This window comes from Pezoporus occidentalis, unplaced genomic scaffold (genome assembly GCF_034315485.1).
Source record: "Pezoporus occidentalis ecotype Australia unplaced genomic scaffold, CSIRO_AGI_Poc_V1 ctg13, whole genome shotgun sequence".
Classification (NCBI taxonomy): Eukaryota; Metazoa; Chordata; class Aves; order Psittaciformes; family Psittacidae; genus Pezoporus; species Pezoporus occidentalis.
In genome coordinates, this window is record NW_026913103.1 from 5,653,818 (window position 1) to 5,681,457 (window position 27,640).

General features: G+C 38.5%; 1 protein-coding gene across 3 annotated transcripts in view; it reads left to right on the forward strand.

The window, feature by feature from the left end:
• The first annotated feature begins 1,414 nt into the window (after positions 1-1,414).
• Positions 1,415-27,640, forward strand: part of MEI4 (meiotic double-stranded break formation protein 4) — an 80,500-nt gene continuing 54,274 nt past the window's right edge. For all 3 annotated transcript variants that reach the window (XM_062608236.1, XM_062608237.1, XM_062608238.1), the window contains exons 1-3: positions 1,415-1,862; positions 10,787-11,035; positions 22,799-23,358. In XM_062608236.1, the coding sequence (XP_062464220.1) occupies positions 1,817-1,862; positions 10,787-11,035; positions 22,799-23,358 (855 nt within the window). In that variant the 5' untranslated portion in view covers positions 1,415-1,816. The remainder of the gene's footprint in view (positions 1,863-10,786; positions 11,036-22,798; positions 23,359-27,640) is intronic.

The window sequence follows — 27,640 nt, forward strand, 5'->3', positions numbered from 1 at the left end:
GCTCTTAGATGTTTAAGTACAGGATAATCATGCAAAAAACATCCCTCTAGCTGTGTAACGGCAGAAGTTCTCAGGATTGTTACGTGCCTCTCAGTAAGCCTACAACTGCAAATAGGACTGGTACTCTAACAAATAGCAGAGACACCTTCTTTTTTAGAACACTAACAATGTTGCCTTTGCCCAGCTCTGCTTTTGAGGTTCAGCTCTCTGTATATAAAGCCCAGATTTGTAGCAAAAGCATTGACGTCCCTGCCTCTTTTATTTCAGTCACAGTTGAAGACCTGAAAACGTGGATGTTCCAATCTATGTAATAGCTGTCCACTTTGCAAAGCATCTGCACCACTTACGTGCGCAAAAGATGCACAAATAGTGATAAATTGTAGCTGCTGATTATGTCATCATAATAAAAGGCTGGAGAATGTTTTATATTTTTTTCTCCTGGGTTTCACTGAGAAAGTAGTGCTGCCAGAATGAAAATAGTCTCTAAATTATTAAGCGTAATTTATTTTTGTCATTTGAAGTCTAAAATGAAAGTTCTAATGTGTTAAGAGTTTTCTGTACTTTGGATGGTAAATTTATTTTTCCAATTAAAAACAAATAAGTACATTACTTCAGAAGTCTACCACTGTATATATTGATAAAAAGTTAGCTTTTTGAATAAAGTTATTAAAAATAAAGTTAGATTTCCCAAGAACAAAAAAAAGGGGGATGAGAATTTTAAAAGTACATCGTTTGTCACATCTGAATACTTCTGTCTTTAGAAAGATCAATCCCCCCCACTTAAGAACTTGATGTATTGTGACAAGCCTAACTGCACCTAATGCATCTGACTTCATTACTTATTTCTTATCTTTCCTCCTATCCTCCATCCTCACCGTTTTCAACTGAAAAGACTCCATCTCTGGCCAACAAGTCTTAACACAGCCTTTTCAGCACAGACCAGGTAAAGAATGTAATTTCACATACACAATTTCTTAAGTTAACTGGTGAGCTTTGATCAGTGTTTCATCTAAGAGGCAGCTTCTATTTCCAATGTACTGTTAAAGAAATACTGTTTGAAATTTTATTATCTTATTTGCTCTTAAAATATCCAGATTTAGAAAGTGTCAAGGCCAGGCTGGACAGGGCTTTGTGCAGCTCTGTCTAGTGGAAGGTGTCCCTGCCTGTAGCAGGGGGGTTGGTACTGGATGATCTTTAAGGTCCCTGCTAACCCAAACCATTCTGTGATTCCATGACGTTAATCAACAAAACAGTTCAAGAGACCTTCATGCAATTTATAGCAGTAAAGATGCCACTACTGCTTTAAGTAAAATCATGAGGGGCCCTTTCAGGTGACTGAGGTGAGCTCAGGCACCTCGACCATTAGCAGCCTGACGGTGAAAAACAAGCGTGGGGCCGGAGGCTGCACCTGCTCCACAGAGCCAGGCTTGCCCAGCCCCTGCCAGCAGCTACGCTCCCCACCCTCCCCGGGGGAAGCCCAAGGGGCCTTCAGAGGTCTCCTACAGGGCTCCCCTGTTTCTCTTTCCCTCACCTTCTCGATTAGAGGCAGTTTTTGCCTTTGCATCAAGGTGGCCTTTGTCCCTCATCTCGTCCGTGCTTTGCGAGCAGGAAGTTAGGCCCACATCATGAGATGAACACAAGTAGACAGAGGACTGCCCGTACTCAACGGCTGCCACCGAAGTACCCCAGGACCGGGCCTAGGCGAGGGGCTGACGGGGCCCAGCAGGGGCAGTGAACTCGTGTCCCGCCCCCCGGAGCGGCCCCTTAGCTCTGGGCGCCCGGAAAGGCCATTGCCAGCCTCTGCTTGCTCATCTCCATGGAGCCGGGCAGCGGCCCCGGCGGCGTGGCTGCCGCTGCAGCAGGTGGGTTGTGGCCCGGAGCCGTCAGGGCTTTCCGGGTGGCAGCGGCCTCCCTGCGGCTGGGCGAGGGCTCCGGGCGGGAGGCAGACCTCTGGGGAGGTGCCCCCCAGCCTGCCCGCTGCTCGGTGTCGTGGGCTGCTCGCCTCGGCCGCGGCTCTTGCGGCGTCTGGAGACATCGTCGTGTAAACCCCGCGTCTTTTGGTGGAGGTCGGGGGTCTGCCGAGACAGCAGAGGCGGGTCAGGCTGGATGAGGGCGGTCGGGCTGCCTCTGCTTGAGGGCAGCGAGTGGGGAGCCTCGGATGGGCAGGCTTGGGAGTTCAGGGATTGCTTTCCTGAATGTTGTTTATTTGGTTTGATTGGAAGGAAGTGCCAGCCTTCACATGAAAGCTGCACCACTTCTTTGTTATTAATGAAGAAGCCATGAATTTCTTCTGTCTGCATGTACTCAGATTCTTAATTTTCTGTTATCTGACAATTCTGATCTTTTTTTCCCACTCGTTTCAGCCGAGTCACAAGTAAGAACACTGTATTGTCACAAAGTTATATAGGGTCGATGTTCGAATTTGATTAACATTCTTAGTGCTCTGCTTGTTAGAATAAGGTTGCATTAATTATGCAAGTACAACGGAAAAGAGTTATAAAAGAGTTACTGGAAAAGAGTTATCAGTGTTTTTACCTGAAACTGATTATTTCTGTTGTTAGTGAACTGAAGTTACTGTTTCTGATCACTGTCCTCAGGAATTTAGAAATGATAGTGCTCAGTCTCGTATATTTTTCTCAACGACTGATGGAGAAAACAAGTAATTTTGTCTTATTTCCTGGTTGTTTTCTTAATTTGGATAAACTAGTAATTGGGCGGAATTAAAATGTAAAAAATTACTTGTCTATGGACTTGGCTGCAAATGCTTGGCAAGTCACTTATGTGCTTCACTCTTTTCCAGCTTTCAGTGCTTCATAAACTAATATTCAGACACTAAGTATTTAAATGTGGTTATAGTTATGTTAGTATTTATAGTGTATGTAAGACTTCATTCTTCATTGCATACTGCATGCTTTTTGAAGTACTAGATTTTTACTGTTCCAGCTGTTCTCTCCTCCTTGTTGTCTTGCAAAGATTTGCTTTCTTTTGAACAATTTTATCTTTCATTCTGCCCATATACAATTTGTATAAGAAAGCCAAGAACAAGGCTTTTAAAACGCAGCAGATGCTGTTTAGTAACTTAACCTGAAGGAAACTTGCTCACTGAAAGATGCCAATCTTGCAGATTAGAAAAACTGTGGAAATTATCCAGTTCAGGTAAAGGCTGGAAGTGTGCAGTTGAAAAGGAAATTGTGGTGATATTTTAGTCAATATACTTCAATGTGGGAAGAGGAAAGGTGCGAAATAATCCCTGTATAATGCTCCAGACTTCATGATTGCCTTTTTTTTTTTTTTTAATTAATTCTGCTTTGAAATTCTTCATTTGAGGGCTTATACAGTCTTTGGGATATGTGGAACTTCAGAGATAACAGCTGCTTTCTTGTTGCAATTTGAATATGTTCCACAGTCGAAAATGCCAACTGTAAATATACATTTTCTGTAATTATTATTAGCACATATGAAACTTAGACTATGAAATTCAGGCAGTCATTTACAATCTCATAAAGCTGTAATGAAAAGTATATCCTCAATTTGCAAACTAAATGGATTTATATCCAGCCGCTTAAGTGATCACAGTTTTGGTACAGAAAGAAACCTGTGCTGGCATAAGAACAGATAAATTGACACCACTGAGTTGTACTTTGATTTCTGAACTGTAGGCTTTATAGAATAAATTCCTTTTTCTGCATGTCTTCAAGAAGTAAGAATAGTAAAGGGAAACATGGTACTCTATGCTAGATTTGTTAGATATCATTGGAAGTGATACAGCAAAAAAGGCCTGTTTGAAGAGAAGAAAGAGTGCAAAAGGAAGAACTTACAGCTTGTACAGAGAACATACACATAATTTAAAACAAGAAATCTCAGGCTTACATTAGCGTTTTTCACTTGGCCTATTCTAATGCTAGTAGAGCAGAGGTGAATCCTTTAGGACTTCTGTGGTGCATAAGCTGTCCTTGCTGTCAGTACTTTGTAATGCTTTTTCAAGAAAATTGCCAGAGTTGACCTTCTGAGTGATTTGGGATTATTGTATGTTAAATCTGATATGGTATTTCTCCTCTAGATGGGCCAGCACAACAACATGTTAGAAAAAAGACAGTTAAAAAAAACCTGTCAGATGATTCTGTTCAGAAACCAAAGTGCCAGACTAGTCCAAACCTGGAGATAGTCTAAGCATATAGTTATGGGAGTATCAATATACTTGTAGTATCTTAAGTTGGGAGTTTACACAGTTTCACGTGGGAGGAAATAGTTTCCTCGTGTGATCTCACTGAAGAGTGATGCACAGTAACTTTATGAGGGGCCAAACTGATTGGTTTATTCTCTTTTAATTCTGGGCATACTTGATGCTTCCTGTGTGTTTTACTTTGCATTTGTATGCTATTTTGTTTGTGCCCAGACAGTGTTTAAATGTTCACAAGGTTATTCTCACAAGATTTTTCCATGATTTTGGGGGTTTTCTTCTAGAAAGCTTCCCCCCCCCTTATTTCTACCACCACCTCCCCCCCCACCCACCCCCAAGATATTAAAAACAGCTAGGATTACAAATTTCTTTTAAAAGAAGGTGCTTATTTTAAGCTTGCAAAATTTCTCTTATTAGTTAGTCACTTAAATAGTTTTTTGAATGTCTCAGCTTTAGGTGCCTGAGATGCACCAACTTGTCTCACTGAAGTTAGCTGTCCACAATACATGTATGCGGAGCTGATCTAGTTATCTTAACTATCTGTATAATCCTGGGAGGAAAATGAGTGTGTTCATTGGCCATGACTTAATTTCATCACAAAGTAGATGCACAAATCACTTGGCATATTTTCAACATTTAAAATACCTGTTTCTGCCCATTGATCATAAAGGAAGTCTAGACAGCAAGCTCAGCTATAGCCTTCTAAACTGAGGATTTATGTTGTTAAGAGGAGAAAAATCATACCTCTAAAAAGTTACTGAAATACTGAGTGATTATGCTTGCGTATGTCTTTAAGTGCTATGAAATGCTTATAATTGAGGATCTTTAAAAAAGTCTAAAATTTTTTTTTATGTTATTTGGTTTTGGAGAATTTATATGAGTTGATTTTTAGAAGCAAAAGTTATTTAAAGGTTAAATGGTTTGAAGAAATGAATTCTGTTACATTTTAATCAACTTTCCTTGTGCTTTTGACATAGTGTATTTTAAATATTTATTGTTTTCAGTATCACTTTAGCATCTTGACTCCATAAAAAATATAAATGCTGGCTTAGTACCACAGGCTCATTGCTTGTGGAACTAAAAGCAACTGAAAGCAATAGGCGTGTGGTACTAAAAGCGAGTTTTTCCCTCAGTGAGTATGTCCACATCAGATATCTTTGTGTATTGTGAGTGTAGGTTGTTTAAAATTGACACTGTGGAGTAGCCTTGGTTTAATATATGTTTTTACAATAAAAACTGCTTAATTGGAACACAAGGCATACTTTAGTTCATCTTGATTATGCAGCTGTCCCATTATCATTATTTACTGTCTATACGAAAGTATTATGTTAGGCATGCCAATTAAATTAAGTTTATTTTATTGTTTCTTAATGTTATGGCCTGATGGGTCTGCAGCTCAGCCCAGTTCCACTATAGCACTCACAGCATTTTGTGCTCTATTATAATGTGTCAGTATCTTGGTTGCTATTGTATAATGCAGAATGAGGTTACAAAGACGTGGGTAATTTTTTCACCTTTTTCTGCAGCGTGTAATTGATAGACTAGTTCAAGTAAAAATGGTGGCAAAGAATCAGTTTTTCCTATTATGTTTGTGCCTTTAAAGACACACCATATATTTAAATTTAGGAAAACAATTTTTTGGCTGTTACATACTATTTTTTAGGGTTGATAAAGGTTTTTTAGCCATGTAGTAGTGATGAATGACAATTGTTTCTGTTCTGACAATAGATATCCTGTCTGTTTCAAATGTGAAGAAAACTGAGTTGTTCAATGGCTTGGAAGTTAAATTAGTTACAATATACTTTGTGCCTTACTGTGCTAAATTTTAAAGTATTCTATATGATCTGAATAAAAAGTAAATGTCCCATTGTAAGCAATTAGGTTTTGTCTATGAGATTTGCAGAAGTTTCTTCCATTGTTAACCATAAATTTCATGGGGAAACTTAGAGACCATGCCTAAGGTGTGCGATTCTGTGGCATAAATGAATATTACTCAAATGTTGAATTACTTCAAACAAGAGTGGTTTTATTCTGAGGTGCCTTAAATTGCAATATAACTTAGCCCAGTTTCCCCAGTTGCTCTGTGGCTTCCCTGTTTCCAAGGTCAGACAGAAAACTGTAGCACTCGGAAAGGTAAATTACCTAAAATTACCCACCTCCCTTACCCATAAAAGCCCCTGAAAGACTTCTTAAACACTCTAGAGCTGAGGATTCACATGTGCAAAGTGAGTTGCTCATTCCTTGTTGGGTGGGTGCAGTACATGCTGCTCTTCCTCTGGGTGGAAGAACCAAGAGCTGGCTGGGAAAGACCAATGAGCATGGGCCCAGGAGCTGGGGAAGGCTTATCCCAAGCTCACTGGCTTTTTCCTCAGGGAGCAGACCATTTTGATCTGACTGCGGACTTAACTGTACCCCTTTCTAGATTACGCCTGTCTGGGAAGCTGATTTGTCTAGTTCAGGGGTGCTAATGCAAAGAATAATGAAGCAATCATGCCTGCACTTCTTTTAAAGACAGAAAATTATTGTTAACCCTGTGAACCTGTTGTTGACATTGGTGGATTTCTGGCATGAGGCAAGAAAACCCAAAGAGCATCCAGGGTACTTTTTTTTTTTCCCTCTTGAGACTTAATTTGGTAGCAGTGAAAGCAACTGCTGTGAATTCAGGGGCTGGGCTGTTCAGCTGTGTGTAGTTAACAGTGAAAAAAGAAACGAGGTAAGAGAGGAGAGGATCTTCTGACAGCTGTGAGAGATTTCTAGGAGAGGAAGGCATGTTTTTGTACCAGTATAGGCTCAGAAATTGTATTTGTTTCTTGAAGATGTCACATGTTTGACCTCAGCTTCCAGACTTTGACAGCATGTTATCCATATGAAAGTGGGGTCTACTAGCAAAGTACATAAACAACCCTTTTGTGGAGTTGCAAGGTTTTTTGAAATAGGATATTTTTATCACTTGTTAAAATTTCTTTAATGAATGGTTTAAGTTTAGATGCAAGTTTCATGGCTTTAATTGATGTTTTCAATTTTTTAATAACAATGAATCTTTTAAAGCTTTAAACAATAATGTGTAACCTTTGACACTTGGAATGGAGCTGAATATGAAGCTTCCAACTGAGATGAAAACTGAAAAGGTGGTCATCTGAAACTACTGTTTTGTTTTTTGCTGATTTTTTTTTTTTTTTTTTTTCTAATTAGTGGGAAGTGTTTCTTCACATGTTGCAGAGAGAGTCAAAACCAAGGTGAGACTTGCCAGAAAGGTATCTTGCTGTAGTTAATGGTGTAATATGAGCTGCTTCGTTGAATGCAGTTGCAGAATGCTGGGACTAGCAGGTTGACAGAGTAGGGTGGTGCTTATGAATCAGATTTATCCTGGTTCCCTGTGTTATCCTGTTTACTGTTTATATCTGTGGTCCTGAAAGGATCTTACATCACCTCTTAGTTTCCCTTGGTTATGTAACACAGAGCTGTACAGGACAGTTCCTGACTTCATGTAATTATTTCTGCAGCTGACTAACTAGCTACTCAGCAGCCTTCCGTGGCTAGGACCTCAGCAGGGCAATGGGTCCTCAGTGTGCTCTCCCTGCATGAGGGTTAGAAGGCTGGAGAGAGAGGGAGGTGTCTCTTGTGTAGGAAATCTGGAGACCCAGTCCTGTTTGACAGTGATGTTAGTTGTGCCTATCCTCTGAGTGCGCTCACAGTATCAGCTTGTGGGTTGAGAGGTTTGCATAGGAAACTTGTCACTGGGCACTATCTGTTCTTAGGCTCCTAGCAGAGTTTTCAAGGGGTTACTGGTTCCCTCCCTAGCACTGAGTAAAGGATCAAGTGGAGCTTTGTTAGTAAGTAGTTATTATCCCTGAGTAACTTGGATACCAGATGTATCTTGGTGGATAATTCTTGATCCTGTCACTTCCTGTTGGACATATTTTGGCATTAGGGGCTAGGATTAGACTGGTGACTTCTTTCTGCTCTTGGCCTAGTTCTATTCCCAGATTTCTGGTTTGGTTGTAAATCTTTTTTCTGTCTAAATACTGGTGTCATTTCTGTGCTGATATGAGCAAAAATGTTATTGAGAAAACTCTGTAGCTGCCAGTATGCTTTTAGTGGAGTGCATTTGCATTTGGTGGTCTTTGGTGCAGCACTTCCTGAAAGGAACAGAGGCTGTGCAATTTTTGCTAATGCACAGTTGGCCTGCATCCCTATACTTCTAGCAGCATCATCCAGTGTTATTTTCTAAAAGATTTTTCCAATGGTTTTTGAGAGAGCACTTGTCCCTTTAGGAAAGTGTGAAAAACTTGAATCAATTCTTAAAACTCCTGCTTTTCATTCCACAAACTTCTCTTTTCAGAAGAGCTGTATGTTTTCTAGAAAATCTTTACAAAATCCACTGTTTGTGGAAATAGGTATGCCACTATTTTTAATAATTACCTGTTTTTAAACTAGAGATTTTGAGTTTACAGCAGAATTCTCCAAAAACTTCTTTGATTGTATCTTGTTCTAAGAAGAACCAACTTTGTGATGTGCTACTTTTTCTTTTTTTTCTTTTTTAAAGGCATGTTTACAAGTAATTATTCCAGAAAATGAGTGATTATTCTTTTTTTTTTTTTTCCCCCAGAGTGAAGGTACCTCAGTAAATTCGTTTGGTGTAAGGCACTTCTACTATAGAAATGGGTCTGTATAAAATGCTAAAAGGAAAAGGCCTCCATCAAAAAACAAATCTTATTACTTAACTGTATGTCCTAACTATTAAGGTGGAATGCTATTTAAGGTTACAGTGATTGTGATTTGTGGATTTAGATTTGTGGGCTGAGATTTGTAAAGTGCATAGTGGTGAAGTATCAGTGGTCAAACAGCTGTGACTTTTCTTTGTGGTACTATGTCATGTGAGTAGAAACAAACAGAGCATGATAGAAAAGAAGGTGTTGATGGTAACTCTAATCGTAAAAGGCATCTGACCATTCTTGAAATGCTGAAAGTAAATACCATCCCCTGACCCACACTGGAACGTTGGTCCTTCTGCAGCTTCCCCTAATGTAATTTAAAGGAAGATGCTACTACAAAGCACAAAGCAACTCTTATTTGTCCTTTTTCAAAACTAAGGTGAATCAGAAAGCTTTTGCAAAGTAGTCTCTGGAGACGTCAAAATGATAAACCAGCAGTGAAATCCATTTGTAAGGCATCTTTCTGCCTGCCTTAATTTGTGGCTCTGCTCTGTAAGGAGCTTCGTAAGAATGGAGCTCAAGAGACACTGAGTAATACCTGGGTGAAATTTCTATTAAGAAGATAATCTGGGGAGCGCCTTTCAGGTTCAAAGCCAAAGATTTTGGATGCATTACTGTTACTTACTTATTCTTCTTTCAGTGTGATTCTATGTATTTTGCTTTATTTACAGTTCAATTACTTTCATGGTTCTGTATTTGTCAAACGTTTCCTTTGATGTATAAGGCAAACAAGAGTCTTATATCAGTTTGTTGTCCCACAGAGGTGCTGATCCTTTGAGGCTGAGAATTAACTTCAGCTTTTCACTGGTATTCTCAGATATGAGTGGAAAGGTTGTGTGAAAGAGATTTTTTACAAGTAAGAAATGTTGCAAAACATACCGTTTATTTCATGCATAACTGCTTTAAACAGTAGGTATAGATAGTAGAGTTCAGTTTGTAAAGGCTTACTCTCCCATTAGCTTTCAGAGTACACTGGTGGAATAGACTAGGTGTTTTTTGCCCTGACACAGTTTCAATTGGAGAACAGATTAAAACATAGCTATAGGTAGATAGATCCCAACGAATATTTGCAGTCTTATTCCTTGTGCTCTGTATGTTTCAAAGTGTAACTGACTGGCGTGTCTAAATGGACAGTATGCAAGGGATGCACAGGAATTGTTTGTGTGTTTCAGAAGCATTTGAAAGGTGAAAGAAATATTCACAAGGTAGCTCTGAGTCCTACAGTGCCCTTTACCCCATCCTGACTGTTTGCAACATAGCTGATGAAACCATCTTCATCACTTACTTTACTAGCCACTTGCATTACTTTGAAGATGTCTGCATAGACCTCTCTGCAGGTTTGAGGCTTAATGTTAGAACTGCAAGTGTGCAATACCAGGTGTCCAAAATCAGAAACTAACAACAACCTCAGAAGTGTTATCTTTTGAGTATGGGGACTTTTTGATATACTTTCAAGAAATTGTATGTATTGTGCTTAAGCTAAGTATAAAGAAGTGCAAATGCATTCTTTTTCTGGGGGAAAGGGTCAGGGGCTTTTTTAGGTTTGTATCTTTAGTGCTTTCATCTTTTAGTGGAGATAACATTTGCATTTAATATTTCACTAGGATAAACCTATTTGAAGTGCTTTCTGTTTCCACAATTATTCTCAGACACTGCCTGAATTTTATTTTTACAGCTAGAGTGCAGTTCATGTATGTTTTATTCTCACGTTGTGCACAGATGCTTACATTTCTTCTCTTTTCCATGATGATTTAGAAATGCACTAGCAATAAGATAATTGGTCTCACTGTTGAACAGTTTTCAAAGCCAAAAAAATACCGTGCGTAATTTCCTTTTAGCACAGCCTCATAGTGAAGTTACCTTTTTATTTTCTGTTTTTCTAATGTGATAGAAATCAAAGGCAGAAGAGAAAACGAAGTTTGGTATTTGAAAATATCAAAACTAGCATTGGCTTTTGCAATTATCCACTCAAAACCACCAGGGAAGAGTTGCAAAGAATACACTGAGCATCTTGCCAAAACTGTGTCTAAACGAGATTTTGGATGGAAATCGAAAGTTGAAGTGCTGGAAGCTGAAGTTCTTAGATTACGTCAGGAGCTTCTTTTGAACAAGATCTGTCCCAGGTTCTGCTTGGAAAATGGTAAGTTTCTGAAATAGTTTCTGACAAGTTTATGCGTTGAGATTTTTAGTAGGTTCCCTGATAGAAAAGTTGATGCAGCTTTACTGCAATGCTTTCATACTGAAATGGTAGCTGCTTTATTGCCTTGTGAAAAGATTTCTGAATTCTAACTTTGAGAGGGGGAATATATTAGACTTTGGCAAGAAGCTCTAATGTTTTGTTTTGGGGTTTTGTTTGTTTGGTGGTTTGGTTTTGTTTTGGGGTTTTTGTTTGTTTGTTTCTTAGTAATAGGCCTTTCTCTCTAGGGAAGTGATTCAGTGATTGTTCATACTTAGTTACTGTTTGTGTTATTGTTTCTGTGTGTTCTCTGCAACCCTGTTACAAACATGATCTTTATTTAAGAATAAAAGTAACTTTCAAGCTGCTGTTTGCATCAGGTGTCTTAATGTTGTGAAGAACTGACTGCATTTGATGCATATGATTAGGAGAGATTTTTTTTGTGGATTGAGCAGAACACTAGAAACTAAATCAATTCAGCTGAAATTTCAGTGTTCCAAGGCTAACTTCTTAAAGATTCTTTACCCTAAGCTGCTGAACTGAATAATACTATCTCTTTTCGCAAAGTAAGCTCTCCTGGTTGCAAGACAGGTGGAGAAAAGCAGCTATCCCTAGTGGATAATACCTTTGAAAGACCAAAAAATGCTAATTTTCATTGCCCTAGTCACAGTGAAGTTGTTCATAGACCTAAAGTATGATAAATCTTATGTAATATTCGATGTCTACAGCTGCACAAATTTTTTGCACTTTCTTCATTATCTGTACAGGGAAGTAGCATGCTTACTCTACACTTTGTTGTTCATTTGACCCATTGTGATGTTCACTAATATGGGTATGGTGAATTGTCCACAAAAGACATTCTTTTCCAGTATATCTCTGCTACCAACAGGCTGGCTGGCTTTGAAAAAGTCCCATGCTTCACAAATCAGTTCAGGAAGTGCTCTTTGTAGATATGTCTTTTTATTTTTTTATGGTCTCAACAGCCTGTTCAAACATACCTTGGGTAGCTGACCAAGTCTCATTTTTCAGTCAAGACGAACTTTTGTTTCAGTCTCTGTTTACCTAATGGAATCACAAATAGTAAAGATGCATCTATGGTATTTATAATCCTTCTATATTGCTTCAGTTTCCCGTAGGTACAAAACCAATGCTCCACTAATTTGAAGGATTGGCGTATAGCTGCTTTTCACTTCAAATGTTTGTTTATATTTATGATTACTGTGTTGATAAATCTGTTAGACAGAAAACCTTTTGACATTTGAAATACCTATGGGAGTTCACATCAGCCCCACCTGCTGTCCAAGAGGAGTAGGGCACAGTCTTTCCCTTCAGTTTCTCTTGAACAGTTGGGTGTAAGAGAATAGTAAGAATGTGTGGAAAATCAGAACTGTATCATAATTTCTGTCTCTTCATACAGATTTCTCTTAATATTGAAAGGGCACTTTTGAGTTCTTGGAGTCTAGTTTTGAGACTGCCATTTTCTGTGTTTTCTTCTCTGTCTTCCTTTTGACTGTTTCTTTTGGTTTTGTTTTTTTTCTTCCCCCTCCCCCCACTTCCCCTCCCTCTTTAAACCTTGGTATGACATATGAACCCTTCTGATAACGGATTTGAGCCACATGTTATTTTGGAAAGAATATGTTCTTCATCAGACAGATATAAGTGCTGAATGAGCATTCATGTTTACAGTTACACTGGAGACAAATGCTCAATCTCTTGCTTTGGAGTAAAGAGTGTTTGTTACTGATAACTGATAGTATTATCTATTAGTGAGGTCTGTGCACTCTGGTGGTGATAAAGTTCATGATGTATATTAATAGCAGAACATCTGTGGTTGACATTTAAAGGTTGTTGCGAAGCCTGCCTGTAACAGGGGCCATTTCACCACTGGCATCATCTGCTCTGGTGGGAAAAAAAATCCTCTCTTGTGTGTTGTGCCAGTTTTGAGAGTTTTTGAGCCCATGGAGAATAGAAGCTAAAGGCTAGCCACTGCTGAGATAGGAAGACATGAGGAGCTTGAACCTAAGTTGAGAGGAGAGGTGGTCTAAGTGGTGTTCTGTCCTGTTCACGTGAAGGCTAATACAAATTCATCAAGCCATTGTTCTAGTTTGTTGTTGATGGTATAGTGCCCAAGTTTACCTGATATCACACTGGAGAAGTTGTCTTTAAGGCAGAGGATAGCTGTGCTTGTTCTTGTGGTCAGGTAATCCACAGATACCTTGGATCCTTTTCTTCCTGCACTCATTTCTCCAGCCTCATTTTTGGAGTTGATGTTCTGCTAACAGCAATGCAACCTTTTAAAAGAATTCAAACCCTCATATTTTCTTTGGCTGTTTTGTATTCTCTAACAACTCCATAGATGCAAAAATACTAGAGTTTCACAAAATCCACCACTGGAAAATCTTACACAGTAAGGATCAGATACTGCATTTGCATCTGCTGCTGCCTGTTGTGAGCTGGAGAATTTGAGTCCTTCAGTCAAGGTTCACTTTGCAGCTGTATCTTCCTTTTCTGCATTCTGACTTTCCCACCTGCTGTTTGTAATAATAATAGTAGATCTTTCAGAGGCTTCTGGAATGATTAGACTGCCCATGGAGTTTCATTGCCCTGACGTGAGAAATTTGTGAGCTCTTTGAAGCTGTGATGCCTGTTTTCCTTCTCCATAGCTGCACACAGTATGGATGCACAAGCATATCAAGTAGAAAGAACAAAGTATCCCATTTTTAGAGTTATGTTGTCTGAATTATTTTTGACCCATGTGAGTACTTCTTTGTCCTAAAAGACCCTAGAAAAGTTTGGGGTTCCTCACTGGGGGGGAGAAACATGCTTTGCTACATGATTAGGTAGCATGAGTTGCTGTAGTTTAATGTGCTGTTCATAAAATCACCGTGGTATATATTCACTCACTGTGCTGTGTCTGGAAGTTCCTTATTTGACTAAGTCAGCAGCTGTCTTTCTGAATATGAGGACACTAGTACTCATTTTACATAATGGTGCTTTTGGTTGCATGTCAGCTATCCAAGGAGGAGGAGAAGCAAATCTTTTTGTAATTGTCATTTCATTATTCTTCATCTTGCCAGCATTGTCTTGGAAACTGTCTCTCTGAGAAGAAAAAAAAAGTCACATTAAGCAAAGTTTCTTACCTTATTTTGGTTCAGATTGAAATTTCACAGAAAGGAGGAGAGAAGCTTGTTGGTGTTATTCCAAACGGAAGAATATAAAATATTTTGAGCATTCTGTTGTCACTTTGCTTTGGAGCTACATGAAAAGGCAAAGCATTGATGAATTGATGGATTTATGGATTGAAGCACCTGTCCGCTAAGACAAATTCCTTAGCTGCTATCAGCTCATCAAATCAACAGTCATATTGTTTCTTGACAGCTTCTGTTCAAGAGATCTGAAAAGCCTGCAGCTGTTACTCCATCCTGAGAAGGCAGAAATGCAGTACTCTACCCTTTTTTGCCAAGCATGTATTTTAGCAATGACAGTTCAGAGGATATATGTTTATTGCTGTGGTTGCTTTTAGGCTGATACTCATGAGGGTTTCCAAATCAGTTATCCAGGGTATATGTTTAGCAAAACTTGTATTGAGTATGTATTATCTCTTCTTCAGCTTCACCTTCAGTCTTGGTTCATGTTATTTCCTTCTTATGCTGTGGGTAGGAATTTACTGAACTGTTTGCTCCTCTAATTAAAAAGGAAAAAAAAAAATTCAGATTCTTTCCTCCCCCCCGCCTCCTTTTTTGAATTATTCTTCCTTATACAGATCAGTTAGAGTAGAACTTAATCCGTCATGCCCGAAGTCCCCTCCTGTGTTCTTAACCTTCACAGTAGCATATGGTTGCCAGCCCACCCTACCATAGTGTGCCTGTGTTTAGGGAAATGCTGAACTCTGAGTCAGAATGTGATTAACATGAATGTCTGATTTTCAGCTGTGTCTTAAGGCTGTGTTTGATTTCTCAGGATACTGTCCCCGAACTTCTGCTTCCTGTGTCAAGACATATGGAGCAACTTCAGGAAATAAGAGCCAGAGACAAAAGTATTTTTGTATCTTCTGCTTCACTCCTTAACTTGGTGTGTTTCTCAAGGCAATTAGTTGTACATGGGGAAAAAGGGAGCGACTTCCTTTGTAGATAAGTATAAATGAAGACACTTCAGTCTCCTTCTTGCTGAAGCTCAGACTTGCTGCAAAAGCAGAAGCATATAGAATTGGAACCAGCTAGCTCATCAGCTGAAGTAAAACTGATTATGGACGATACACAGCTCCAGTTTACCAGCAGCCTTGTTTTGGGCCACAGAATTCACCTGCTGCTTCCTTTTGTACTTCCCTGTAAGTCATAGCTTGTGTGTTTCTTGCCCAGTAGGAACAGGCATAAACTCTGGGTACTAACCTTAAAGAGCCAGCATTTCCTCAGTAGGCAAAGAAGACACCAGGTAAGTCCTGCTTTGAGAGCAGGAAGAGTGATAGCCAGTTAAATGTTTTTCAGAATAATTTGATTTCAAGCCTCTGAAAGGACAGAACTCTCCACTATGACTTAAATAACCTACCTTGTGATGTTTCCTCTGCCTGCTTACATTAAAAGGAGCAGTGAGAGAATCTAATTGATAATAGATTTTTATTTTTTTAAGCTCGTTTTCAAAGAGATACCCATGAGATGAATTCATAAAGATCAAACCAAAATGTATGCAATTCTTTAGTGCATATGTTCTCTGTAGGCTTGTAAAGGAATCTTCCTCAATAGTGGGGGAACCAGAAGTCCAAATCAGACTAATAATAATAAAAACAGTCTATTCTAGGAGAAATTACTTCTCTCACCAGAAAGAAGATGAAATGGTGTGAAATGTTTAAAACTGCCCTGAATAGCACTTAGCAAAGATTTTATTTTCTATAACATGGTAGTAAGGTAGAGGAATATAGACTAGAATTTTCATCTCGTGCTTAGGAATGTGATGTTTCTGCATAAAGAGATTTTTCCTTCCTCCCTGTGCTCCCCACATCCCAAAGGCGGCCTTCTCTCCTTACACATCCATAAGGGCAGCCCAGTCTAACAAAGAGCCATCTCAGCCTTTTTTGTCTAAGGCATGATGGTGTCAGACAGACAGTCCTTCAAAACTGAACTGTCATTTGTCATCTTAAGTGTACTACTGTACTCCCATGCTTCTACCAGTGGTACTAATGCACATCAGCAGCATTGCAAGTAATGTCTCACAACCTAAAGATTATTTTTTGTAGGAGGAAATTGAGAACAGATACATGAGATGACAAAAATGAAGTTAAAATGTGTTTAGCTCTGATTTATGGGACTATGGCTCTTGGAATATGATGATGAGATAAATCTGTTCCCTATAATTGTAGTGACACAATGGGGAACTTTATGAAAGCTGAGGCCTTTTCAGGATAATTAAATAAGTTAATTTGCAATCTGGAAAAAGCACCAGCTGGAGTGTAATGATTCACTGAAATCTCAGTACTGCTCCTTCCATGGATAACAGGTCTGTTTTGGTTTCTCCCTTTGAAAGCAGATGCTGTCTATCTTATCAGATGGCATTGCTACAGCTGTTCTAAGCACATACTTGGGGCAAAGGGACCCAGTAAGCATCCTTTTCTTTACAGATTTCTGTGTAAGGAACCCATTCAGAGGCAAAACCAACCCAATTGTCTCAGCAAGAGAAAAGACATTATTATTTTATAAATTCCCTGTATAGGTAAGATGCATAGCTATGTTTAGGAATAAGGTTCATAAAAGCAAGTAGAATTCATAATTTATTGTAGATTCATCTCCTTTCTCCTGGGTAACAGTTAATAAGTTTGGTGAAAACTGAATGTATATGGTAAAAGCACATTAAGAATTATGGCCATGGCAGTTAGAATCCTGTTGCCTATAAGTCTGTTGTGGGGAGCTAAGGATCAGACAATTTTTTTCTTTGGAAACACAGAACTACAGAATGGTTGAGCTTGGAAGGGACCACTGGAGGTCATCTTGTCCAACCCCCTTGTCAGGCAGGACCACACAGAGCCAGTTGTGCAGGACCATGCGCAGACAGCTTCTGAGTATCTCTAAGAATGGAGATTCTGCAACCTCTTTGGACATCCTTAACCTAACTCGAACATAGATTAGAGTTTCTCAAGCAGATCTTTGTGGGCCTCTGGATATATAAAACAAAAAAAGCCGAATACGTATACCATGTTGCATTCAAGAAAGATATTTTTAGTAATGCACACCCAAGTTGATTTCTTAGTGAGTCCACCTAATTTCAGCCTTCAGGTAGTTACAGCTGCACCTTAGTCATTGCTGTCTGCATTGGACAGTACTTCTTGCGTCTTAGTGGAGCTCAGTTTGTTTGACAATTGTCGTGGTTTCAACCCAGTCAGGTAATTCGTTCACTCACTTCCCCCCCTTTCTTGCCCTCCCCCTGCTCTCGGAGGGACGGAGAGGAGAATCGAAAAGAATGCAACTCCCACGGGTTGAGATAAGAACAGTTTAGTAACTAAGGTATAACACAAATCACTACTGCTACCATCAATGATAATAATGATAAAGGAAATAACAAGGGAAGAGAATACATCATCTCACCACCAGCCGACCAATAACTCGCCCCCCCAGCCCGACCAAGTTCTGACCGATACCTCCTCCAACCCTGCAGTCTCTCAGCCCTTCCGGCTAACTCCCAGTTACATCCTGGGCATGACGTGCTGTGGTATGGAATACCTCTTTGGTCAGTTTGGGTCAGGTGTCCTGTCTCTGCTTCCTCCTGGCTTTCCCTCCTCCCTGGCAGAGCATGAGGCTCACAAAGTCCTTGGCCAAACCAAAACATCACCTATCAGCTCTGTTCCCAAGCTGAAAGTCAAAACACTGCACTGCACCAGCTACCAAGAAGGGGAAAAATGACTGCTACTGCTGAACCCAGGACAACAATGCAGAGCGTTTTTAATAAGACATAGTTCAGTCAGGTAGTCTTCATAGGTAACATTAATTCCCTTAGTATCTTGAAATATCTCTTATCGAGCTAAAAACTCAAATTTCAGTCATCTCATTGAGATGGTCAGTATTGTAAAGCATGCAGTAGATCATTTGGTGTGAAAGCTGCTTTGTGAGCAGTAACTGGTACAAATCTGTATGTTTGTCACCTGATTATCAATCCTTCCATATCTGTACTGCAAGTATTCATTATTTGATTTGAACTACAAAGGTTTGTGCTGTCTTCTACAGAAATCCCCTGAAAATGACTGTTTATATCCTCAAAATCCTTTTCATTTTGTACTGAATTATAAATGTTTAGATGCTTTATGTCAGCAAAATCCCTGACAAATTTAAGTATATGTTTCTAAGCCTTCCAAGAAGCATTTAAATCCTGGCGCCAAGCAGTTAATTTTAGAATTTTAGATACTCAGTCCTATATTCATTCATTTCAGAGAAATTATTGTGAAATGGTATAAAGTATGTCACCATGAAATACCTTAGCTTTAAAGAGAAGAGCTTTCTTGTCCAAGCTGGTTATAAAAACCAACCAACCAAAACAACAGGGAAATGCAGAAGCAAAGTGTGGTATACATGGCTTCTAAAATTTCTTCGTTTAGAGAATCCTGGAAGCTTTCAATTGTTTTTTCATAATTATTTCAAAATGCTCAAGTATGTGAGACAATATTTTTTGCTTTGATATATACAGAAGTTTGGCTTAGAGTTCATGTGGAGGAGAGAGCGCTGTTTTTCTTCAGCCAGTTAGCTTGTTTAGTCACGAAAACAGCAGAATAGAGACAGGCTTACACATGAAGAAAAGATAAAGAAAACAGTCAATATGTGTGAGGAGATTCTTTTTTTTTTTTTTTTTTTAAGAAGAGAATAAACTTGATTCATCATTCATGGAAAATGCACTTGCAAAAACCAATCAGTGAAGATTAAATGAAGAATAACAGAGTCTCCTGAAAAATGTAGATGTGGAAAAGTGAATACAATAGGAAAAAGTGGAAATAAGTTCACATATGTTTTCATATTCTTTTACTAGTTATTGACTGAACACCTACTTGGAGAGCAGAATGCAGTATCATCAAAGACATCCTATAAATTGTAACTGAGTTTTAAGAGAGCTTTATATGTCTAACATCATTGTTTTTTATTTTCAAGTGATAATCAATGTGTGTTCTCTCAAAATGAGAGAATATAAACAATGCCTAATGCTTGAAACAGTAGTAATTTTTTCCTTTACAGAATTCAAACCATGTCTTCCCTTTTTTTTCTTATATCTGCCAACTTCAAGCCCGTTTTCTCTTCTACAATCCCTGGTTTTGGTGTAACTGCAGGTATATTAAGCTTTTCAAAAGACTTGAAGGCCATTTTATGATTTCACTGCAGTTTCATCAGCTGGGGACTCTTCCTCAGTTTTTAAATTTTTAACTACGTATAGGATGTGGCCTTCCTCATTCAAACACTGTGCCGTCTGTAGCAGTCAGTAGCGCATTGAGAAAGCATTTTTTACCACCCCTGCTCCTGCTACATTACAGATGCTGCATTTCTTATACTGTGTTGTGTTAGTACCATGAGCTGGGTCATTCCCTTGTCTCATCACAGCTCGAGAATCCTTATGATCTGACTGCTAGCAACAGGCATTTGGGAGACAAAAGGTGTTTTCCTACCCTGATAAAGCAATTGGATCTTCCTTTTCCCTTTCTTATCCCTGAACTGAGTCTTGGTGTCTGTATTAAGGTGGCTATTCAGAAGTGACAGAACATATTTGGGAGATGGATGGACTTTGGTGTATGCAAGAGCTCTGCTTTGTCAGGACTAGCTGAAGACTCCTTTCTCTCTAATCGTAAGACTGATGGACATCTCACTCTGTTCTGTGGTCCCAAAGCAGTATGTGCATTTGAGTTCTTGAGCTTCACAGAAATGCCTACAAAAGTTGGTTACATGCTATACGCTGTATGCATGTCACTCCTTTGTCCTTTGGATGACTGCTGGTTTTCATGACAGATACTTTCTGCAGTGGTGAATATGTAGAGTGCTTCAGCCTTTGCACCCCAAAGCTGTTCTTGTGACCTTGTCTTGCTTTGGGGAGCACACAGTTCTGATTTTTAGCTCCAGATCTTAAGGTAGTAAGGAGCTAAAGACCTAAATAGAATTCAGAGTTTAAATATTTCCTGAATCTGATGTGACATATTTAAGGCCGCTGTAAAATTGCTCATGTCCAGATATTTCATTACCTGTGTAAAAGCATTGTAAAATTTTGTGGTGAGTTTATCATGCGCACTAAATTTTCATATTTCTTGTTCCACTGTATTTATAGTCAAATATTCTTGAAATTACTGTTTAAAGATTATTGTTAGTGTGAGGCAGGCTAAATGCTGTTTCGTTTTTTTTTGTTTGTTTTTTTCTTGTACTTGATAACCACATGGTGTGATTATCAAGGCTACTTTCTCATGTGTGGGTAAGTACAAAGTGATTAGTTTACCTTCTTTCAAGAATAAATAATAAGTTGTTTCTAGACATTTTGAGGGAAATCGTGAGTGATTTCTGGTAGGTGATTTATTTTTTATTTTTTTAAATAACTTCCACCTGCTCCCAGATGACTAGAACATATAAATAACTGAACATTTTTAAAGCATTTTGTATTACTTGTTGGACTGGAAATATGCTGCTATTGGGGATGTACTGTAACAGGGTTTTCAGGAAACTCATAATGGCACAGGAGTTTGATATGTCAGTGAGTAGGAACCTTAAGCATAAATGCAATGTTTACTACTGGTAGGAAGGTTTCACTGAATATACTACCTCTTTTATTTGGGGACAGCCTGAAGTTTGGTTCCTACTGATTTCTGTATTATTTCTGTATTATTCTTTACTTCCCTTTTTTCTTCTCTTTTCTTCTCCTTTCTTCTACCACTGCTATTTCTTCCCCTCTTCCTCCCCTTTCAACAGGAGAAGCAGTGAACACACATACTTTTTTTGCACATATTTCTTGCTTTGCTTCTTGACTCCTGGCATTACATCTTCTTAGCAATTTTCATGTTGCCCCATGGGTTTAAGAACAAGAACAAAATACCCACACAGTGAAACTCATAATAGATGGATTCCCTAGAAGGGCTTATTTTCTGTAAACAGCACCAAAAACAGCTTTCAGTTTTTTTTCTTCTGGAATGTCTTTTGCTCAAAACCTTAGAGAGAGAAGACATGAAAGATTGATGCCTGTTTTTGTTAGTCAGGCCATGGGAAGTGTGCTTTGCTTGCTTTTCAGAGTTCGAGTATGCAGGGCATTTGGGAAAAGTGTTAATATATAAAATGCTAGGCTGGCCTTACAAGCCCTGCTTTTGCTATCTCCTGCAAATGTCGTTTGATTTCCCTATAGTTAGCCCTTTTATTTTCAGTGAGTCAGTACCAATTGTGTTCAGTTTTGAGTATGCTTGAACATTACAAGGCATGAAACTCAACAATAAATAAACAAACCGCATTTCCAGTTTTCATCTCAGTAGTAGTACCCTCATTGGATGATCTGGTCTGTTTTCTGAAACTAAAGTAATGGTAAGAATTCAATTTGAAATTGTTTATTTAATGAAGTCTGTATAAACTTTTTTCAGTAATGTTTTGTTAGTGTACAGAATACTGTAGTTTGCTGCCTACTGATGTTTTCTGCGTTAAAATGCTTCTTTTTAACTTGCCATGAAATAAAACATTTATTTCCCATCCGGCCAAACCATCTATAAGATCTTTTTATTCACTTAAGAATATAAACACAGAGGTATTGCTATGGACCCTTGTGGAAAATAAGAACAGTATATGCATTTTTTTTAAGAGTGAGAGGAGAAGCAGTTTGTGGCTGTGATCCAGTAAGCAGGGCACAAATAAGAGCTAGTCAGATGGAGCCTTGCCTTGTGGCACTGAGATGTTTGTGTATTGGCCTTCCAATTCACTGCTCTAATGTCTTATGCTTGTTTTGACTGTAATCTTTTGGCACAGGTAGCATATAGCAGAGAGGGAGTCTGTTATCATCTAGTACTGAGTTTATGCCCAGAGGCACTGACTCAAATGTATCTAATGTGTGAAATAGAATGAAAGAGATTCTACAAGGGTGTATGAAAATAATTTAGTAGTGTGAATGCTATGCATACCTTCTGTAATAAAGTTTGTGTGCCTTTGAAGAAGATGGTATAAGATAGATGGTAACTGAAGATATTTTTTTATTCTGAATGTTTTCCTCTGTTAAATAATAAAATCGCAAGTATAATGTTCTTTTCAACTTTGACTTTGTTAGAATTCCTTACCTGACATGGGGAGGAAGAGTACAAATAAGAGAGATCTCATTTGACACGGTTATAGTAATAGACCTTCACTGTCTTTTAAAAGCAGTCTGAGTTCTTGAGAATAAAAGTAATGAAAATGTTGGGGGACCAGAAATTTACATGCATTTCCTCCCCAGGGAATTAATGGGAGAAAAAATGACCAGTTAAATTGTTTGTGTGATGTCCACTTAAATTACATGTGTGAAAATTCAAAGCCATAAGGAATTTTAAACTCAAAATTACTATTCATCTTGCTATGAGCATAAAACATCTTGCTGTCAAATACACACTACCTTCTGAAAGTTTATGTCACTTTCTTCCACAGCTAAATTCTAGTCATGGGAAGTTCTTGGGGAGCAAACATGTATGCTATGTGAATTTTGCATGGAAGCAAGAGGAAAAAGGATATATGTCACCTTCCATAAGCATGTATTGTAATTTTCACATTTGTGTTTCAGGAAAACCAGATGCCTCTGCTGAAACTCTTCTGGATCAGGAATGCATAAACCCTGTGAGTTACTCAAGCCAGCTAGAAGACTCTGGATGTGATGTCTCTAATGACTATGCATTCGATTCTTTAGGCATAGCTTCTGATTTTCACCAATCTGAACATAACGTTGACACTTCTAAGTGCTTGTTGGAAAGAGTTCCCCCACTGAGTCTGTGCAGTACTAGCAAGGAGAAGTCTTTGACTGCTCCAGTGCAGTTTTTGCAACATCTGCTTGAAATAAGAAAACTGTCAGAAGAAGGAATCCTTCAAGCAGACTTCACAGAGCTTGAGAATGATTCTTTCACCATACGCAATTCAGTGTCTCAGTTGCTTGATGGACTGACTGTTTTTTACAACAGTCCTAAATTTCCAGTTTCAGATTTTCTTACTGAAGCAGTTTCTGTTTTGATCAGTTTCATAACTAATAATAAATTATCTAGTCATGTTTTGAAGAAGTGCTTCAAGAAGCTGGAAGAATTTAAGAAAAATCTAGTGCAGATTATTTTAAGAAACAGCAGTGTCAATAGGGTAAGTTTAAAACATCTTCCATCTTTCCTATGCCATTTCAGTATACTGCAGTATTCTCCTGTATTTTATGCACTTTTAAAATATTAATTTGCCTTATTATAATTTGAAGGGTACTTTGAGATTTTTGTGATTGTTATTTTTTTGTAATATTGACTCTTTTTGCTCTAAAGCTTTTGAAAAAGTTATTGCTCAAGCATGCGAGTTCTTCTGTTCTGCTCCTAAGTATGGGACTTTTTAAAACTGTTAAAATGGCAGATGAAAACAACTTTATAGAAAATACGAGCGAAAACCACATTGTTCCACCTGCTATATGAAAATATATTGTAAATATTCATAAAGTAATGACTATATGATTTCTTTATTCTTTCTTGTGCACCTAGATTAAATAAGTTGGTTTGCTTCAGATAACTTCTGACACTCTCTATACATTTGCAAATTTGTGTTTTAAAAGTAAGTCAGCAGATGAGTGAGGAATTCAGAACTAGCATGTCCCCAGCACCGACAGCAACAGGACTGAATTGCATTTTGTCTGCATTCATTATTCTGCACTGTTCCATGCATCATCTTGTTAGTTCCCTCATTCAACTGAAATATCCCTAGTCTGTCTTCACAAGGCTTCTCATAAGTACTGAATCCCATGTCTGTCTTAGGCTTTTTGGTTTTCGTTGTCTTTTAGAGTAACTTGGACAAGACATGGTGGAATTGTTTTGGACTTAGATGTACCAATATAGTGTCCACATGTATGTAAACTACACTACCATTATAGTAAATGAAGATCGTATCCCAGTAATCCATGAAGCCTAATGAATGCTGACCAGGTACTAGGTCCCTACTTTAGGATGAGCTCGAAGTTGCCTTTAGCAAAATGAGAACCGAGACATCTGCTACACCTGTGGACAGATAGAATCATAGAATGGTTTGAGTTGGAAGGGATCTCAAAGATCATCCAGTTTCAGCCCCACTTCTGCTAGACCAGGTTGCTCAAAGCCCCACCCATCCTGGCCTGACATGACATGTCAAACAGCACTGGTTGCATGTATTAGACATAGTCATTTTCCGCCAGTTACCTTTGTGTTTTGCTATTGTTCCTATACTTAAATGAAAATTATTTTGAGAAAGTTTTTCAGTACAGTGAGGTTAATCTTTCTCTGTCCAAAACCTGTTTTTAAGGAAGAAGAAGCAGCCTTTCACTATTCTTCAAAATCTTTATTGAAATTGTGTTCACTGATTCATTTAGGTAGGAAAAGAAATTTGTCTCGATTGCAGGTTAATCCCATTTATTGTGTATTAAGTATTTACCCAGAATGTAAATATCTGGCAAATATTACTGCTAGACTTGGAGGATGGGAAGAGGATGTGCCTGTATTTTGGTTAGAAAGTGTTCAGAAAGAAATCTTCATATACTGAAGCTTTTCCAGGACTAGAGCCTTGTGTCTCTAATACCAGGGTGTTTTTTTATTTCAGTGTTGCCATGGTGTGATACTTAGCTTTTAATTAGAGGTATCCATGGCCAGTGTTTTGAAAGAATGTGAGTATACATACCATTTGTGTGGCATCAGGAATAGAATCATGCAGGTGTGACTCTTTTTTTTTTTTTTTTGTGTGTGTGTGTGTGTGTGTGTGTGTGTGTGTGTGATTACAGGATAAAGAACACAGCAAACTTGAGCAGGGATTCATTAAGGACTTCTTCATAGTTGATTGTGTCCAGCGTTTCCACCTGTTCTTCTCCTCTACCCAAAGAGGAAGATAATAAATAATTAAAATAATGTTAATTCTAGGAGAGCAACCAAAAGGTTTTCCAGAAATGGACTGCTTGTCGATTGCAGGAACCTGGCAAAGCCTAAAGTGAGAGGTGTCACATCTTAAATGAGAGAAAATATTCTGATAGATCAGGATGTTTCAAGTCTGCAAAGTGCCTTTATAAGTCATTCCAGAAGGGTGGAATATGTCCACTCAATTTGCAGGTGGCATCTTTTCTCTGAATAACTTCACTAAACACATGGCTTTTATAAGATGTTTTATATCTTGCTTCCACAAAAAGATTGACTTGACAGTCGTTCCTATTGACAGCCACTACTTCAATCAAACAGATTCAAAGAGTTTAAAAATGATATAGACCAATTATTAAGGGATAACGCTGGTAGTTAGCAGATTTCTAGAGAAAAAGGAAACATGTATGTGGTAATTTCATTATTTATAAAGATTTATTAAAAAATCCTTTTTAGAGGTTTGGTTTTCTTTAAACTGAATTGAATATGGAAATAAATATGTAGAAATCAGAATCAGTAGTGGAGACTGTATAACTAATTCTTCATGTGCTGTGTACCAGATATCTCCTAGGGACACTTTATGCTTCAATTTTAATCATCACTGTTTACTCAAGCAGTGATTGAAATATCAAGATTATAGGTTTAAAATAAAATTACCATTAATTACAAGGCTGTCATCTGGAAAGAGTGGCAAACTATAAATTTGGGTTCCAGAAGGATGCTTAAATCCCTTCAGCATAAAAACGTTAGGAATTTTGTTGTAGCTAACCTTACAAACTGTCAAAAAGCTTTTGAGAGCCGCCAGTGCAGCTATAGTATTTGACACAACTTTCCCATTGCCATCCTCACCTATAAAACTGTTATGGACTGTCAAGGAGCACAAAGGGCTGCAGAAACACCTTCAAAAAGTGAACAAAGAGAGAACTGGCTGTGGATTATGCTTATCTTCAAAAGTAGTCTCAGTGTTTTGCAGAGCAAATTAAAAATTGTTAAAAACCTTTGAGAATTGGAAAAGAAATAATTATACCTACATTAGATGCAAAGGAAGAAAAACAGGAGCAGAATTACTTGCTGTAGCTGTCGAGCCCTATTGTTTGAGATGTTTCTAATTATAAAGCACTAGAAGCTGTAGGAACCAGCAGACATACACTCCTGCTTTTCTGCATGGATTCAGTTGCATAAAGCTGTGCATTTTGGATAGTATTTTGACCTGAAATGCCAAACCATCACAAGTATGAGAGGGAAAAAAAGAATAAAATCTATCATTTAGGAGAGGTAAAATAAAATATTACTTAAAAAACCTCCCCCAAAACCCCAAACCCAAACATACAAATCAAAGAACTGCAAATGAAAGTAGCCTCTCAAATGTTGCTTTTTAATTCTTTTTCTCTCTTCATGTTTGGAGAGCAGCTCAGAAGTATGCACACAGCTGTCAGACACACGGTCTTTTGGAAGAAGCCTTTTAGAAATACCTAGAAGGATTTTCAAGTCACTCCTGTTGAGGGTGAAGCATGGGTGCTCTAAATCATCTAAAGATCATGAAAGCTCTCAATCATCTGCTGAAAGGCCTGCCTCTGCACCTTCTGCTGACATCCCTGTATGGCTGCTACAGAAGAGCTTGTGAGGATCCTGTGTAATTCTGGTACAGATGAGCTGTTGCTCTCTGCAGTCGGCTGTTATAAAATCTGCTATGGTCACTGCTGATCTCTGGAGCAAGCGCTTTGGTTGTCACCGGTTTCTGAGACCCTTAGAAGTTTGTTGTGGCTGTGTGTTACTGGTGCATTGCCTTTTGAAGTGCAAATCGTTCATTCATGTTGAGTCACTCCGCTATCAGCAGAGCCACTGTCCTATTTGTGCAGGTTCTTTGTAAGTCCTGCTTTCAAACAGACGGAAGTGTATTACAAGAAAAGCTCTGCAAGACTGTATTCAGTTTGCTGAGCCACTGACTGCTTTTCAAATGGACTGTTCTCTACTGCCTGACAAAACATGGGAAATCATTTCCCATGGAAAACTTCTGTAAAAGCTATGGTGTGTGATTACAGTTCCAGTGGAGTAGAAACTTTGTTTCTTCTGCAGAAAGAAATCACAGGAACGTTTTTTTTCTTTAATCTACCCGTTTTGGATTTGACAACATCTATCCCTATATGTATCCACAGGGACATAATGAATGTGCATTTCTCGTGCTCCTAGATGCATTACTTGCTCACTGGCACTGAGATGTGCCTGTTCCCTTAAGGTTTGTCTCTGTTGTCCAAGGTGTTTTGGAAAAAAGGGTTATTTCTCCTATATCAGAAAAATGCAACAGTCCGAAGCACTGGGGATTGCCAACTCCCTATGCTGTTCAGAATAGCATGTGTGGTTTATGTTTCTGGTGAAGGTTTTGCACAGCATCCTGAAGCCCTACCTGGAAACCTTCTGTGGTGAACTTGGGCTGGCTGTAGTTTTATAGTATATGGAATCAGCTTTAGAAGTCAAATCCCTGTAACAGAAATTGAGGTACTTCATACATGTCT